Here is a 14,458-nt window from a genome sequence, read left to right as displayed (position 1 = left end):
GTGAAGCGTTCTATGTGGGAATGACCAGCAACAAACTGTCCATTCGCATGAATGGACACAGGCAGACAGTGTTTGTTGGTAATGAGGATCACCCTGTGGCTAAACATGCCTTGGTGCACGGCCAGCACATCTTGGCACAGTGTTACACTGTCCGGGTTATCTGGATACTTCCCACTAACACCAACCTGTCAGAACTCCGGAGATGGGAACTTGCCCTTCAGCATATCCTTTCTTCTCGCTATCCGCCAGGCCTCAATCTCCGCTAATTTCTAATTTCAATTTGCCGCCGCTCATACCTCACCTGACTTTCAACTTCATCTTTGCCTCTGTACATCCGCCCCGACTGACATCTCTGCCCAAACTCTTTGCCTTTACAAATGTCTGCTTGTGTCTGTGTATGTGTGGATGGATATGTGTGTGTGTGCGCGAGTGTATACCTGTCCTTTTTTCCCCCTAAGGTAAGTCTTTCCGCTCCCGGGATTGGAATGACTCCTTAGCCTCTCCCTTAAAACCCATATCCTTTTGTCTTTCCTTCTCCTTCCCTCTTTCCTGACGAGGCAGCCATTGGTTGCGAAAGCTAGAATTTTGTGTGTATGTTTGTGTTTGTTTGTGTGTCTATCGACCTGCCAGCGCTTTTGTTTGGTAAGTTTCATCATCTTTCTTTTTAGATATTTTTCCCACGTGGAATGTTTCCCTCTATTATATATATATATATATAAATAAAGATGATGTGACTTACCAAATGAAAGTGCTGGCAGGTCGACAGACACACAAACAAACACAAACATACACACAAAATTCAAGCTTTCGCAACAAACTGTTGCCTCATTAGGAAAGAGGAAAGGAGAGGGAAAGACGAAAGGATGTGGGTTTTAAGGGAGAGGGTAAGGAGTCATTCCAATCCCGGGAGCGGAAAGACTTACCTTGGAGGGGGGGGGGGGGGGAGAGAGGAAGGAAAAAAGGACGGGTATACACTCGCGCACACACACACACACACACACACACACACACACACACACACACACACACACACACATCCATACATAAGCAGACGTATGTCTTTAAATACCGAACGAAAGCGCTGGCAGACACACAAACAAACACAAACATACACACAAAATTCAAGCTTTCGCAACAAACTGTTGCCTCATCAGGAAAGAGGGAAGGAGAGGGAAAGACGAAAGGAAGTGGGTTTTAAGGGAGAGGGTAAGGAGTCATTCCAAACCCGGGAGCGGAAAGACTTACCTTAGGGGGAAAAAAGGACAGGTATACACTCGCGCGCGCGCACGCGCATACACACACACACACACACACACACACACACATATATATGTCACACATATCATTTTTCCCACGTGGAATGTTTCAATGTGTGTGTGTGTGTGTGTGTGTGTGTGTGTGTGTGTGTGTGTGCGCGCGCGAGCGAGCGAGTGTATACCTGTCCTTTTTTCCCCCTAAGGTAAGTCTTTCCGCTCCCGGGATTGGAATGACTCCTTACCCTCTCCCTTAAAACCCACTTCCTTTCGTCCTTCCCTCTCCTTCCCTCTTTCCTGATGAGGCAACAGTTTGTTGTGAAAGCTTGAATTTTGTGTGTATGTTTGTGTGTCTGTCGACCTGCCAGCACTTTCATTTGGTAAGTCACATCATCTTTGTTTTTAGATATATATGTCTATCGACCTGCCAGCGCTTTCGTTCAGTAAGTCACCTCATCAATTCACTAAGTTTGTTCCAGTATTAACTCACCTTTCTGGCTAAAACTGGCTTTACAGAAGTCACATCTGAAAGGTTTTAAGCCATTGTGCTTTGCCATATGTATCTGAACAGACCACTTCTGACTGAATGCTCTCTGACAAATTTCACACTGCAAAAAATAATGTGACATTTAAAAAGCATATATAAACCACAAAACTGTAAATTTACACTTAATTAGTAACATGTTAACAGTATCAGAAATTCGTAATTTTTAGTATTGTCAGTGATACTCAGGTGTATTTTAGTGATTTCTTGATTTGTGAAAGAACAGAAATACAACAGTATTTATAACTAATAGTCCATCCTGCAGCAGAGTGTACACAGCAATAAAACTTCCTGACAATTAACCCTCAGGTATGACCTCTGCAGATCATCTGACAGCTCATGGTGTATGAGCTATGACATTTCCATAAAGTAACTGCTGTTTCTATTAAATTACACGAGAGAATGTTCTGGAAGGAAACAGAGTGAACACAGAATACTATACATACAAAAACACATGCAAATGCCTTTGCCATTTTAATATAATAACAAAATTAAGAGATTAAAAGTATGTTGAGTGTGGAAACGCTGATTGTAGGGTACAACACTTGGACAAGGAGATAAGTTCAACACAGCCATGACCTCCCTAGGTAAATAACAGCACAGTTATTTTTTGATTTAGCCCCCTCTCAGACTGTTGCACTTTATTAAACTTTTTTTAAGTGAATAGGTTTCTACCAAATACTACCCCCCCCCACCCCTCCCCAGCAGGGCTGCAAAATATAAACTTACGTATGTCACAAACTTATCACTGAAGGATAAGGTTTCCAGGCACAAATTTCTTTAGATGTGAGAACATGTGGAAGTCAGAGTGCCAAATCTGGTGAATAGGGTGGATATTTGGACAACACACACTTCAGACTTGCACTGTCGAAATCACATTTATGGGCAGTTGCTTTGTTCTGATGAATGATAATTAAGTTTTTCTTTGTGATGCTGGTCTCTTCTCACACACTTTGTATTGGCCCAGAAGACTTCCATATTAGTAAGCAATAAGAAAACACTCTTTTACATCTTAGGAAAAAAAGATGAATTCCTTTTTCAAATGCAAAATGACTTGCCTATTTTTGTCCTGAGCCATTTACTTTTGCCCACTATGTGACTTTTGGTTCCTGGTATGAAGATGCTGAAGAAAGCCTCATCTACAGTAGCAAGTTACTTCTTAAAATTGACCAAATACTGCTGAGAATTCTGTTTTCATGTTTGCTTTTAGTCAGCATTCAAATGGTTCAAATGCCTCTGAGCACTATGCAACTTAACTTCTGAGGCCATCAGTTGCCTAGAACTAATTAAACCTAACTAATGTAAGGACATCACACACATCCATGCCCAAGACAGGATTCGAACCTGCGACCATAGCGGTTGCTCGGCTCCCAACTATAGCGCCTAGAACTGCACGGCCACTCTGGCCGGCGGTCAGCATTCAACAAATACCACATCTCCTGCACAGAGTTTCATTATGTGATGTGTATTTTACCCTTCTGTCTAATATGCCTATTCAGCCATAATACTCCAGCAATAGGTGATAGTCCAATAGTATAGTGTAGTGTGTGTGCTTTCTCCATGTTTATATCTGTGGTTACATGTCTAGGATGTCCTTACATAAATCATCAAGAACATTAAGTATGGTCATTTCTAAACTCAGTTTTTTTTATTCCCCCTCCCTTCCTTTTATAGTCTTCAGTCTTCTAACTGATTTGGCGTGGGCTACCATGAGTTGCTCGCCTGAGCTAATGCATTCATTTAATTATTTCAGAGTAGCACTTGAACTTGCAGCTACCCATTTATTAACAGTTGAAAATGAAGGACAGAACTCCTTTCAAGCCTTCATAACCATCTTTGATACTTTCTATGAGTAACAAACTCTCCAAAACAGATATTTTTAAGATAACACAGCACGTCAATTTACTGAAATGAAACCTACATAATGTAGCCACTGTAAACAGCTGTATAAACATCACTATTCAACACATCAAACTGGCACTCAACTTACGTAATTGGACAACATAAACCAGTGTAACAAAGGACACTTACACACTTATTTTGAAATGTTTTTGAATGGTCAGGTATTTACTGTATGAATGATCTCAATGAATATTCTTTTCCAAAACCAAGTAAACATATTACCTTAAATGGTTTCTCGCCAGTGTGGATCCGCAAATGTCGCACCAGCTGAGATGGTTTCTGAAATGACTTGCTACAAATATTGCACTTGTGTATGTATGAATTTTTATCTCTCCTTCGTTTATGACTTTTCCGAGACAAACAAGCTTTTACCTAAGGAGGAACAAAATAGTCAAGTTTAGTTAGGTGAAACACTGATGGTAGTTTGTCAGCTTATAAGTTTTAAGTAGCAGACATTATACACGAATATGATTACATCAATTTTACTGAAAACTAGTGTAAAACATAATAGTAAATGGTATTTTTAACACACAAATGTAAATCTCATGAAAATGTGTAGAAACATTTAAATCCTTGGCTTATCGCTTCTGTGCAAAAGGAACACGGGAGAAAGATTGGAGCCTAACCTCTCATTGATGATGATGATGATGATGATGATGATAAAGTAGTAATACAAGCTCACACTGCAGGATATGGAAGGGAATAAGCAGTCTACTTTTAAAGGAACTGCATAGATTTGCTCAGTGGTTCTTTCAATATAGGGAAATCACGAAAAATGTAAATCTGGGTGCTCAAACTGTTAGTTGAACATCAGGTCTCCAAAAATCCATATTTTACCAGTCAGTCCCAAAATGCGTATAATCGAAGGGAATCTTCTTGTTAAGATGCAAAATGTCTAATTTAGCATGTGACAGTTAGGTTTTGTGGCTCCTTCCATTTTTATGGTTTTATTCATAAAAAGAGGATTGTATTTTGCCTTCAGCAGAATGGAACAACAGTTGCTGGCACATTGTGTGTGTGCGTGTGCATGCGCACCTGTGGGCACATACACATAAAACTTCCCCTAAAATATGCAGTCTATTAACAACGCAATAATAAGGCACAATATGGGAGAGCTCAGAACTGAAGTAATCAGCAAGCAGGTCTCATTTATAGAAGCCAACTGGTGTTCTTCAGAAATCATGAACTGAAGTACTGGGTGGTTATAATTAAAGTGCTGCTGCTCACCGGCTGTAATTATTGTAAGGCTGCAAAATTTCGTAACATTTTAATGCGTTAATGTGGAACCAATTTACGCTGGAAAAAAATTAGTTCCAATTTTTGACTACGTAGGCTTTCCCGGCGTAATAAGTCTTGAAAGTCTTTTCGGGTTTGCTGCCGGATCCTAAAATCAACTTGACTCGATATTTCGGCGATCCAACTGTTCGCCATCTTCAGGAAATGCTGCTTCTACTGATGAGTCCTGCTGAGAACTTTTCCTGAAGATGGCGAACAGTTGGATCGCCAAAATATCGAGTCAAGTTGATTTTAGGATCCGGCAGCAAACCCGAAAAGACTTTCAAGTTCCAATTTTTGGTCACCAGGTGCAAATATGGCACTGTGAATACACAAAATACGTATAAAAAGTTTACCATATGTAATGCATTAGGAATGGGACATCAGCAGAAAAGGTCAAACAAATCAGAAAGGCATAAGGTGATTTTATTGCTAAGTGCCACTTGCACAATTTGTTCAATATAAGAACCGCTATGATGCCAATATGCTGTACAGAGCCAGATTTGCACCTACTGGCCAAAGCTGGAACAAATTTTTTTCCAGCTTAAATCAGTTCTGCATGGACCTTGCGTTTGGTGGGGAGGCTTGCGTGCCTCAGCGATACAGATAGCCATACCGTAGGTGCAACCACAACGGAGGGGTATCTGTTGAGAGGCCAGACAAACGTGTGGTTCCTGAAGAGGGGCAGCAGCCTTTTCAGTAGTTGCAAGGGCAACAGTCTGGATGATTGACTGATCTGGCCTTGTAACAACAACCAAAACGGCCTTGCTGTGCTGGTACTGCGAACGGCTGAAAGCAAGGGGAAACTACAGCCGTAATTTTTCCCGAGGGCATGCAGCTTTACTGTATGATTACATGATGATGGCGTCCTCTTGGGTAAAATATTCCGGAGGTAAAATAGTCCCCCATTCGGATCTCCGGGCGGGGACTACTCAAGAGGATGTCGTTATCAGGAGAAAGAAAACTGGCGTTCTACGGATCGGAGCGTGGAATGTCAGATCCCTTAATCGGGCAGGTAGGTTAGAAAATTTAAAAAGGGAAATGGATAGGTTGAAGTTAGATATAGTGGGAATTAGTGAAGTTCGGTGGCAGGAGGAACAAGACTTCTGGTCAGGTGACTACAGGGTTATAAACACAAAATCAAATAGGGGTAATGCAGGAGTAGGTTTAATAATGAATAGGAAAATAGGAATGCGGGTAAGCTACTACAAACAGCATAGTGAACGCATTATTGTGGCCAAGATAGATACGAAGCCCACACCTACTACAGTAGTACAAGTTTATATGCCAACTAGCTCTGCAGATGACGAAGAAATTGAAGAAATGTATGATGAAATAAAAGATATTATTCAGATTGTGAAGGGAGATGAAAATTTAATAGTCATGGGTGACTGGAATTCGAGTGTAGGAAAAGGGAGAGAAGGAAACATAGTAGGTGAATATGGATTGGGGGACAGAAATGAAAGAGGAAGCCGCCTGGTAGAATTTTGCACAGAGCACAACATAATCGTAACTAACACTTGGTTTAAGAATCATGAAAGAAGGTTGTATACATGGAAGAACCCTGGAGATACTAAAAGGTATCAGATAGATTATATAATGGTAAGACAGAGATTTAGGAACCAGGTTTTAAATTGTAAGACATTTCCAGGGGCAGATGTGGACTCTGACCACAATCTATTGGTTATGACCTGTAGATTAAAACTGAAGAAACTGCAAAAAGGTGGGAATTTAAGGAGATGGGACCTGGATAAACTGAAAGAACCAGAGGTTGTACAGAGATTCAGGGAGAGCATAAGGGAGCAATTGACAGGAATGGGGGAAATAAATACAGTAGAAGAAGAATGGGTAGCTTTGAGGGATGAAGTAGTGAAGGCAGAAGAGGATCAAGTACGTAAAAAGACGAGGGCTAGTAGAAATCCTTGGGTAACAGAAGAAATATTGAATTTAATTGATGAAAGGAGAAAATATAAAAATGCAGTAAGTGAAACAGGCAAAAAGGAATACAAACGTCTCAAAAATGAGATCGACAGGAAGTGCAAAATGGCTAAGCAGGGATGGCTAGAGGACAAATGTAAGGATGTAGAGGCCTATCTCACTAGGGGTAAGGTAGATACCGCCTACAGGAAAATTAAAGAGACCTCTGGAGATAAGAGAACGACTGGTATGAATATCAAGAGCTCAGATGGAAACCCAGTTCTAAGCAAAGAAGGGAAAGTAGAAAGGTGGAAGGAGTATATAGAGGGTCTATACAAGGGCGATGTACTTGAGGACAATATTATGGAAATGGAAGAGGATGTAGATGAAGATGAAATGGGAGATACGATACTGCGTGAAGAGTTTGACAGAGCACTGAAAGACCTGAGTCGAAACAAGGCCCCCGGAGTAGACAATATTCCATTGGAACTACTGACGGCCGTGGGAGAGCCAGTCCTGACAAAACTCTACCATCTGGTGAGCAAGATGTATGAAACAGGCGAAATACCCCCAGACTTCAAGAAGAATATAATAATTCCAATCCCAAAGAAAGCAGGTGTTGACAGATGTGAAAATTACCGAACTATCAGCTTAATAAGTCACAGCTGCAAAATACTAACACGAATTCTTTACAGACGAATGGAAAAACTAGTAGAAGCCAACCTCGGGGAAGATCAGTTTGGATTCCGTAGAAACACTGGAACACGTGAGGCAATACTGACCTTACGACTTATCTTAGAAGAAAGATTAAGGAAAGGCAAACCTACGTTTCTAGCATTTGTAGACTTAGAGAAAGCTTTTGACAATGTTGATTGGAATACTCTCTTTCAAATTCTGAAGGTGGCAGGGGTAAAATACAGGGAGCGAAAGGCTATTTACATGAAAAGGAAGCAGTGGTTGGGGAGTGAGACAGGGCTGTAGCCTATCCCCAATGTTATTCAATCTGTATACTGAGCAAGCAATAAAGGAAACAAAAGAAAAGTTTGGAGTAGGTATTAAAATTCATGGAGAAGAAATAAAAACTTTGAGGTTCGCCGATGACATTGTAATTCTGTCAGAGACAGCAAAGGACTTGGGAGAGCAGTTGAATGGAATGGACAGTGTCTTGAAAGGAGGATATAAGATGAACATCAACAAAAGCAAAATGAGGATAATGGAATGTAGTCTAATTAAGTCGGGTGATGCTGAGGGAATTAGATTAGGAAATGAGGCACTTAAAGTAGTAAAGGAGTTTTGCTATTTGGGGAGCAAAATAACTGATGATGGTCGAAGTAGAGAGGATATAAAATGTAGGCTGGCAATGGCAACGATAGCGTTTCTGAAGAAGAGAAATTTGTTAACATGGAGTATAGATTTAAGTGTCAGGAAGTCATTTCTTAAAGTATTCGTATGGAGTGTAGCCATGTATGGAAGTGAAACATGGACGACAAATAGTTTGGACAAGAAGAGAATAGAAGCTTTCGAAATGTGGTGCTACAGAAGAATGCTGAAGATTAGATGGGTAGATCACATAACTAATGAGGAAGTATTGAATAGGATTGGGGAGAATAGAAGTTTGTGGCACAACTTGACCAGAAGAAGGGATCGGTTGGTTGGACATGTTCTGAGGCATCAAGGGATCACCAATTTAGTATTGGAGGGCAGTGTGGAGGGTAAAAATCGTAGAGGGAGACCAAGAGATGAATACACTAAGCAGATTCAGAAGGATGTAGGTTGCAGTAGGTACTGGGAGATGAAAAAGCTTGCACAGGATAGAGTGGCATGGAGAGCTGCATCAAACCAGTCTCAGGACTGAAGACCACAACAACAACATTAATGAATTAGCATACCTACGAAGTTTCACTGCTCTACGATAATTACAGCTCACAATGGACCACTGTGAGCAGCTATACTTTAATTACAACAACCCAGTACATCATTACAGCTATGATAGTCTAAGGTCCAACACAAATCAAACCAATGCATTACAATCAACTATGTTTTATTTCACTGCAGCACAAATCTGCAGCACTTGCTTTAGTGTAGTGTAACGTGAGAGTCTTCAGAATAATGTGTTCAACTATTATCTCTTAGGTCAACAAAGGATCTTCATCAGTGTTAAAAAGGTATTTTAAAGAGTTAGTAAGCGGGGGGCAGCTAACTGTGTAGTCCCTTTATTTTTTACATGGAAAGAGTGTGCTCTAAACATTGGCAAGATGGAGCAGTGACAGTGTCTGTATTTGTTGTGTAGGCCCACTTATGCTTTGAAATTGGGCTTGGTGGTGCCACAGAACTCAAGGAGAAGAGGGTCACTGGTAATAATTACCAAGTCCAGAAACAGAAGAAGAGATAGTCCGTAATCTTTTAACTCTTTTGGCATTGCATGTTTGAATAGAGCCTCTGTTATAAGCTGAACTACAAGAGAGTAGTAGCACAGCGATCTGTACACCCACAATCGTATGTGTTTTATGAAAGAAGCAGAATACAGAACAGTTTGTTAAAAGTGGATATTTCAATGACATCAAAGAAGATATGAAAATTTTACTTGTGATGAGCTGGAAAATTAAATAACAAGATAGAACTACCTGGTAATGTCAGAAGCGAAGAGCTTCCATAGCTTGTGAAGCTTGCTAATCTACATCTACATCTATACTCCGCGAGCCACCTTACGGTGTGTGGCGGAGGGTACTTATTGTACCACTATCTGATCCCCCCTTCCCTGTTCCATTCACGAATTGTGCGTGGGAAGAACGACTGCTTGTAAGTCTCCGTATTTGCTCTAATTTCTCGGATCTTTTCGTTGTGATCATTACGCGAGATATATGTGGGCGGTAGTAATATGTTGCCCATCTCTTCCCGGAATGTGCTCTCTCGTAATTTCGATAATAAACCTCTCCGTATTGCGTAACGCCTTTCTTGAAGTGTCCGCCACTGGAGCTTGTTCAGCATCTCCGTAACGCTCTCGCGCTGACTAAATGTCCCCATGACGAATCGCGCTGCTTTTCGCTGGATCATGTCTATCTCTTCTATTAATCCAACCTGGTAAGGGTCCCATACTGATGAGCAATACTCAAGAATCGGACGAACAAGCGTTTTGTAAGCTACTTCTTTCGTCAATGAGTCACATTTTCTTAGAATTCTTCCTATGAATCTCAACCTGGCGCCTGCTTTTCCCACTATTTGTTTTATGTGATCATTCCACTTCAGATCGCTCCGGATAGTAACTCCTAAGTATTTTACGGTCGTTACCGCTTCCAATGATTTACCACCTATGGCATAATCGTACTGGAATGGATTTCTGCCCCTATGTATGCGCATTATATTACATTTATCTACGTTTAGGGAAAGCTGCCAGCTGTCGCACCATGCATTAATCCTCTGCAGGTCCTCCTGGAGTACGTACGAGTCTTCTGATGTTGCTACTTTCTTGTAGACAACCGTGTCATCTGCAAATAGCCTCACGGAGCTACCGATGTTGTCAACTAAGTCATTTATGTATATTGTAAACAATAAAGGTCCTATCACGCTTCCCTGCGGTACTCCCGAAATTACCTCTACATCTGCAGATTTTGAACCGTTAAGAATGACATGTTGTGTTCTTTCTTCTAGGAAATCCTGAACCCAATCACAAACCTGGTCCGATATTCCGTAAGCTCGTATTTTTTTCACTAAACGTAAGTGCGGAACCGTATCAAATGCCTTCCTGAAGTCCAGGAATACGGCATCAATCTGCTCGCCAGTGTCTACGGCACTGTGAATTTCTTGGGCAAATAGGGCGAGCTGAGTTTCACATGATCTCTGTTTGCGGAATCCATGTTGGTTATGATGAAGGAGATTTGTATTATCTAAGAACGCCATAATACGAGAACACAAAACATGTTCCATTATTCTACAACAGATTGACGTAAGCGAAATAGGCCTATAATTATTCGCATCTGATTTATGACCCTTCTTGAAAATGGGAACGACCTGCGCTTTCTTCCAGTCGCTAGGTACTTTACGTTCTTCCAGCGATCTACGATAAATTGCTGATAGAAAGGGGGCAAGTTCTTTAGCATAATCACTGTAGAATCTTAAGGGTATCTCGTCTCGTCCGGATGCTTTTCCGCTACTAAGTGATAGCAGTTGTTTTTCAATTCCGATATCGTTTATTTCAATATTTTCCATTTTGGCGCCCGTGCGACGGCTGAAGTCAGGGACCGTGTTACGATTTTCCGCAGTGAAACAGTTTCGGAACACTGAATTCAGTATTTCTGCCTTTCTTCGGTCGTCCTCTGTTTCGGTGCCATCGTGGTCAACGAGTGACTGAATAGGGGATTTAGATCCGCTTACCGATTTTACATATGACCAAAATTTTTTAGGGTTCTTGTTTAGATTGTTTGCCAATGTTTTATGTTCGAATTCGTTGAATGCTTCTCTCATTGCTCTCTTTACGCTCTTTTTCGCTTCGTTCAGCTTTTCCTTATCAGCTATGATTCGACTACTCTTAAACCTATGATGAAGCTTTCTTTGTTTCCGTAGTACCTTTCGTACATGATTGTTATACCACGGTGGATCTTTCCCCTCGCTTTGGACCTTAGTCGGTACGAACTTATCTAAGGCGTACTGGACGATGTTTCTGAATTTTTTTCCATTTTTGTTCCACATCCTCTTCCTCAGAAATGAACGTTTGATGGTGGTCACTCAGATATTCTGCGATTTGTGCCCTATCACTCTTGTTAAGCAAATATATTTTCCTTCCTTTCTTGGCATTTCTTATTACACTTGTAGTCATTGATGCAACCACTGACTTATGATCACTGATACCCTCTTCTACATTCACGGAGTCGAAAAGTTCCGGTCTATTTGTTGCTATGAGGTCTAATAATAATAATATAATTTCCACTACATGTAACTTCAACCTATTTCCCGTTATGTAACATTATTTCCATGACTGACTTCATGTATCATGGCTGAGCTTATGGAATTCAGATTTCTCAGAACCACAAAATTTCACCATCCACGTGTCTCGAACAAGTGCTGTTTAGATGAGTTTGTTATATTAAAATTGGAATAAATGAGTCTAACAAAACCAATTTTACAGCAGGCTAGTAAAGTGAAAAATAGAGGCATCTTGGGATAGAACTGCTCCGAACAACTTCATTTATGACCCGTCAATCATATGCTATTCGTAGTAAATGTTACCTTCTTTAATCTTGACTGTTGCCTTTTCATAGTTTCTTGATGCAGTGGACCTGGTACGCAGTGCCACTGTTTCTGGCCATGTGTCTTTGTTTCCGTTTGCAGAGGGTCGAGGACTGTAAGAGCACGCACAACTACCCCAACTCACTACAAAATTTTAACATCACTATTTGGATATCTCTATTAAATGTATTTACAACTGTGACTATGGACACCATCAGCTGTGGAATGGAATGATGACAATGAAAATATGTGCAAATTTGTGCAGGACTAGGACTTGAACCCGGATTTCCAGCTCACTGTGAGCAATTGCCTTAGCATTTGGCTATCTGTGCTCAACGCGCAGCCAGACCCAAACTTTCATATTGCATCAGCCATAAATGTGAGATATTTGACTTTAAAGTCACTTGTCCAGTGTCAGCGGATATATATGATATTGCAGTGCCTGTGTTATTCCGAATTATGACGCAAAGTTCCTTTGGACATAAATGCGTCAGTGTTATTCTGAATTACAATGCAAAGTTCCTTTGGAAATGCATTCATATTCAAAAAAAACTTTACAACATAAATCAGAAAAACATAGGCACTGCAACATCGTATTTGGATATATCGTTTTTCAGTCTTATACAACCAAATTCTCCATTTAATTCAGAGGAGTATGAGCTTACACTTATTTTATATATTGTCTGATAAATATAGGAATCTCCCCCCCCCCCCCCTCCCCCAATTTTTTCTCCCACTTCTACACATTTTAGCTGCCAGAATGTACTCATGACGTTTGGAAAAATCTACTTGATTTTCTGTAAGTCAGTGCTCTGAGACACACAATACATAGTTTTTTATCTTACAAAACTGTTTCAACACTAATACAGGGTGCGGCACGAAAAACCGGCCTGTAAAATTCTCTTCTGTCAAGTTTGAATAAAAATCCCCCAGGATTCCCAAATAAACATCACTGTTCACTGTTGTCTCAAAGACTATGGGCTTTATAACGTGTGTGGCAGAAATGGTACACCAAACACCAACCTTCTTGTAACAAAAGGGTACCTGGAGGATCGCATGTGGATTTTCTGTTTACCAATACCGGTTGTTTTGGGAACTTATGTATCCAGACAGGTGGAAACATGCCTTGCCACTCATGAATTGATGAATGTTAGTGGATCCAAGACACCACAGGCAACATTTCTCAACAGCCATGAACAGAAATGCCGTCTCTTCTGTAGGTCAGGCTCCTTCAGTTCCTGTATAACCATCTGGTACGGTTTTAACTTCAGTTCCCTTATAACATGTCTGAAACTTCTCTCACTCGCATGAACTTGTTGAGTCAATTTCCTGAATGACTTACAAGGACTTCTTGTCATTATCTCCTGCACTTGTCTCTCTAATTCAGGTGTGCAGACAGGTAGTGGCCTGTTCCTAGGAGCACTTTGAACCGATCCTGTATGCTTCCATTTTTCAATCAATTTCTGTGTGGTGCTTTTTGCTGGCACAGAACATCCAGCAAATTTCTCCTTTGTTTTCACAAAAGATCCAGTGTGAATGAATCCTTCACTTAAACTGCGTCTATGGAGTATTGTAACAACAATTGAAGTTTTTGATTTGTTATGTTCCAAGAATGTTTTTATAACTGCAATACAGGCATCTACTTCATTACAAGCCACATTGTTCGAATGTAGTCTGTTTCTTGTAACATTGTTGCATTTTGGATGATTTCTTCCAGGACAGCACTCACTCATATTTTGTTCCCAGTTTTATGATTACAGTAACTGTGATGCCACTACTTATGTCATTTAATATACTAGTTAATATCCTGCCATGACTGTCCGCCAAAAGCAGCACACTGTGTTTATTGCCTTGTGTGTGTGTGTGTGTGTGTGTGTGTGTGTGTGTGTGTGTGTGTGTGTGTGTGTGTGTGCGATTTGAATTGCCACTCTCTTTAGCCAGAAATTTAGTTTTCCATTGTTTAAAAAAGTGTTTGTTGTTGTCATTAGTAATACTATAGTCAGTGTCTGTGCTACTTTTGTGTAAATATGTTTTTCTTGAGGAGTGGGATGGCTTCTCGTTGGTGACATGCTCATTACTTCTAGAGTTCTTCTTTGAAGCACTAGAATTTTGATCCTTGTTCACAATAAAGAGCTTGTTGTTATCAGCACTTCTACCCACATGTGACACACACAAACACAATACAAGTTGACCATTTTCTGTTGGCAATTATTTTCTTACTACTTCATGTGGTTTTTATATTCTGAACATGTTGTAGCCATCCTCAATTGTAGTGTCTGGTTGGTCATTTGCAGAGGAACTTTTACTGCTTTTATTTCTTACACTTTACCCACTTACTCTCAGA

At 40.5% G+C, this 14,458-nt stretch overlaps 1 protein-coding gene across 1 annotated transcript in view; it reads right to left on the bottom strand.

Annotated features, from left to right (window-relative positions):
* LOC124792233 (zinc finger protein 236-like) overlaps positions 1–14,458 on the bottom strand; it is a 231,929-nt gene that overhangs the window by 162,014 nt on the left and 55,457 nt on the right. Inside the window, exons 8-9 of the mRNA XM_047257923.1 lie at positions 3,922–4,071; positions 1,744–1,861 (exon numbers count right to left, since the gene is read on the bottom strand). Coding sequence (XP_047113879.1) covers positions 1,744–1,861; positions 3,922–4,071 — 268 coding nt within the window. The remainder of the gene's footprint in view (positions 1–1,743; positions 1,862–3,921; positions 4,072–14,458) is intronic.

The sequence above is a fragment of the Schistocerca piceifrons genome, chromosome 1, assembly GCF_021461385.2.
Source record: "Schistocerca piceifrons isolate TAMUIC-IGC-003096 chromosome 1, iqSchPice1.1, whole genome shotgun sequence".
Lineage (NCBI taxonomy): Eukaryota > Metazoa > Arthropoda > Insecta > Orthoptera > Acrididae > Schistocerca > Schistocerca piceifrons.
This window is presented reverse-complemented; position numbering and strand designations above follow the sequence as displayed.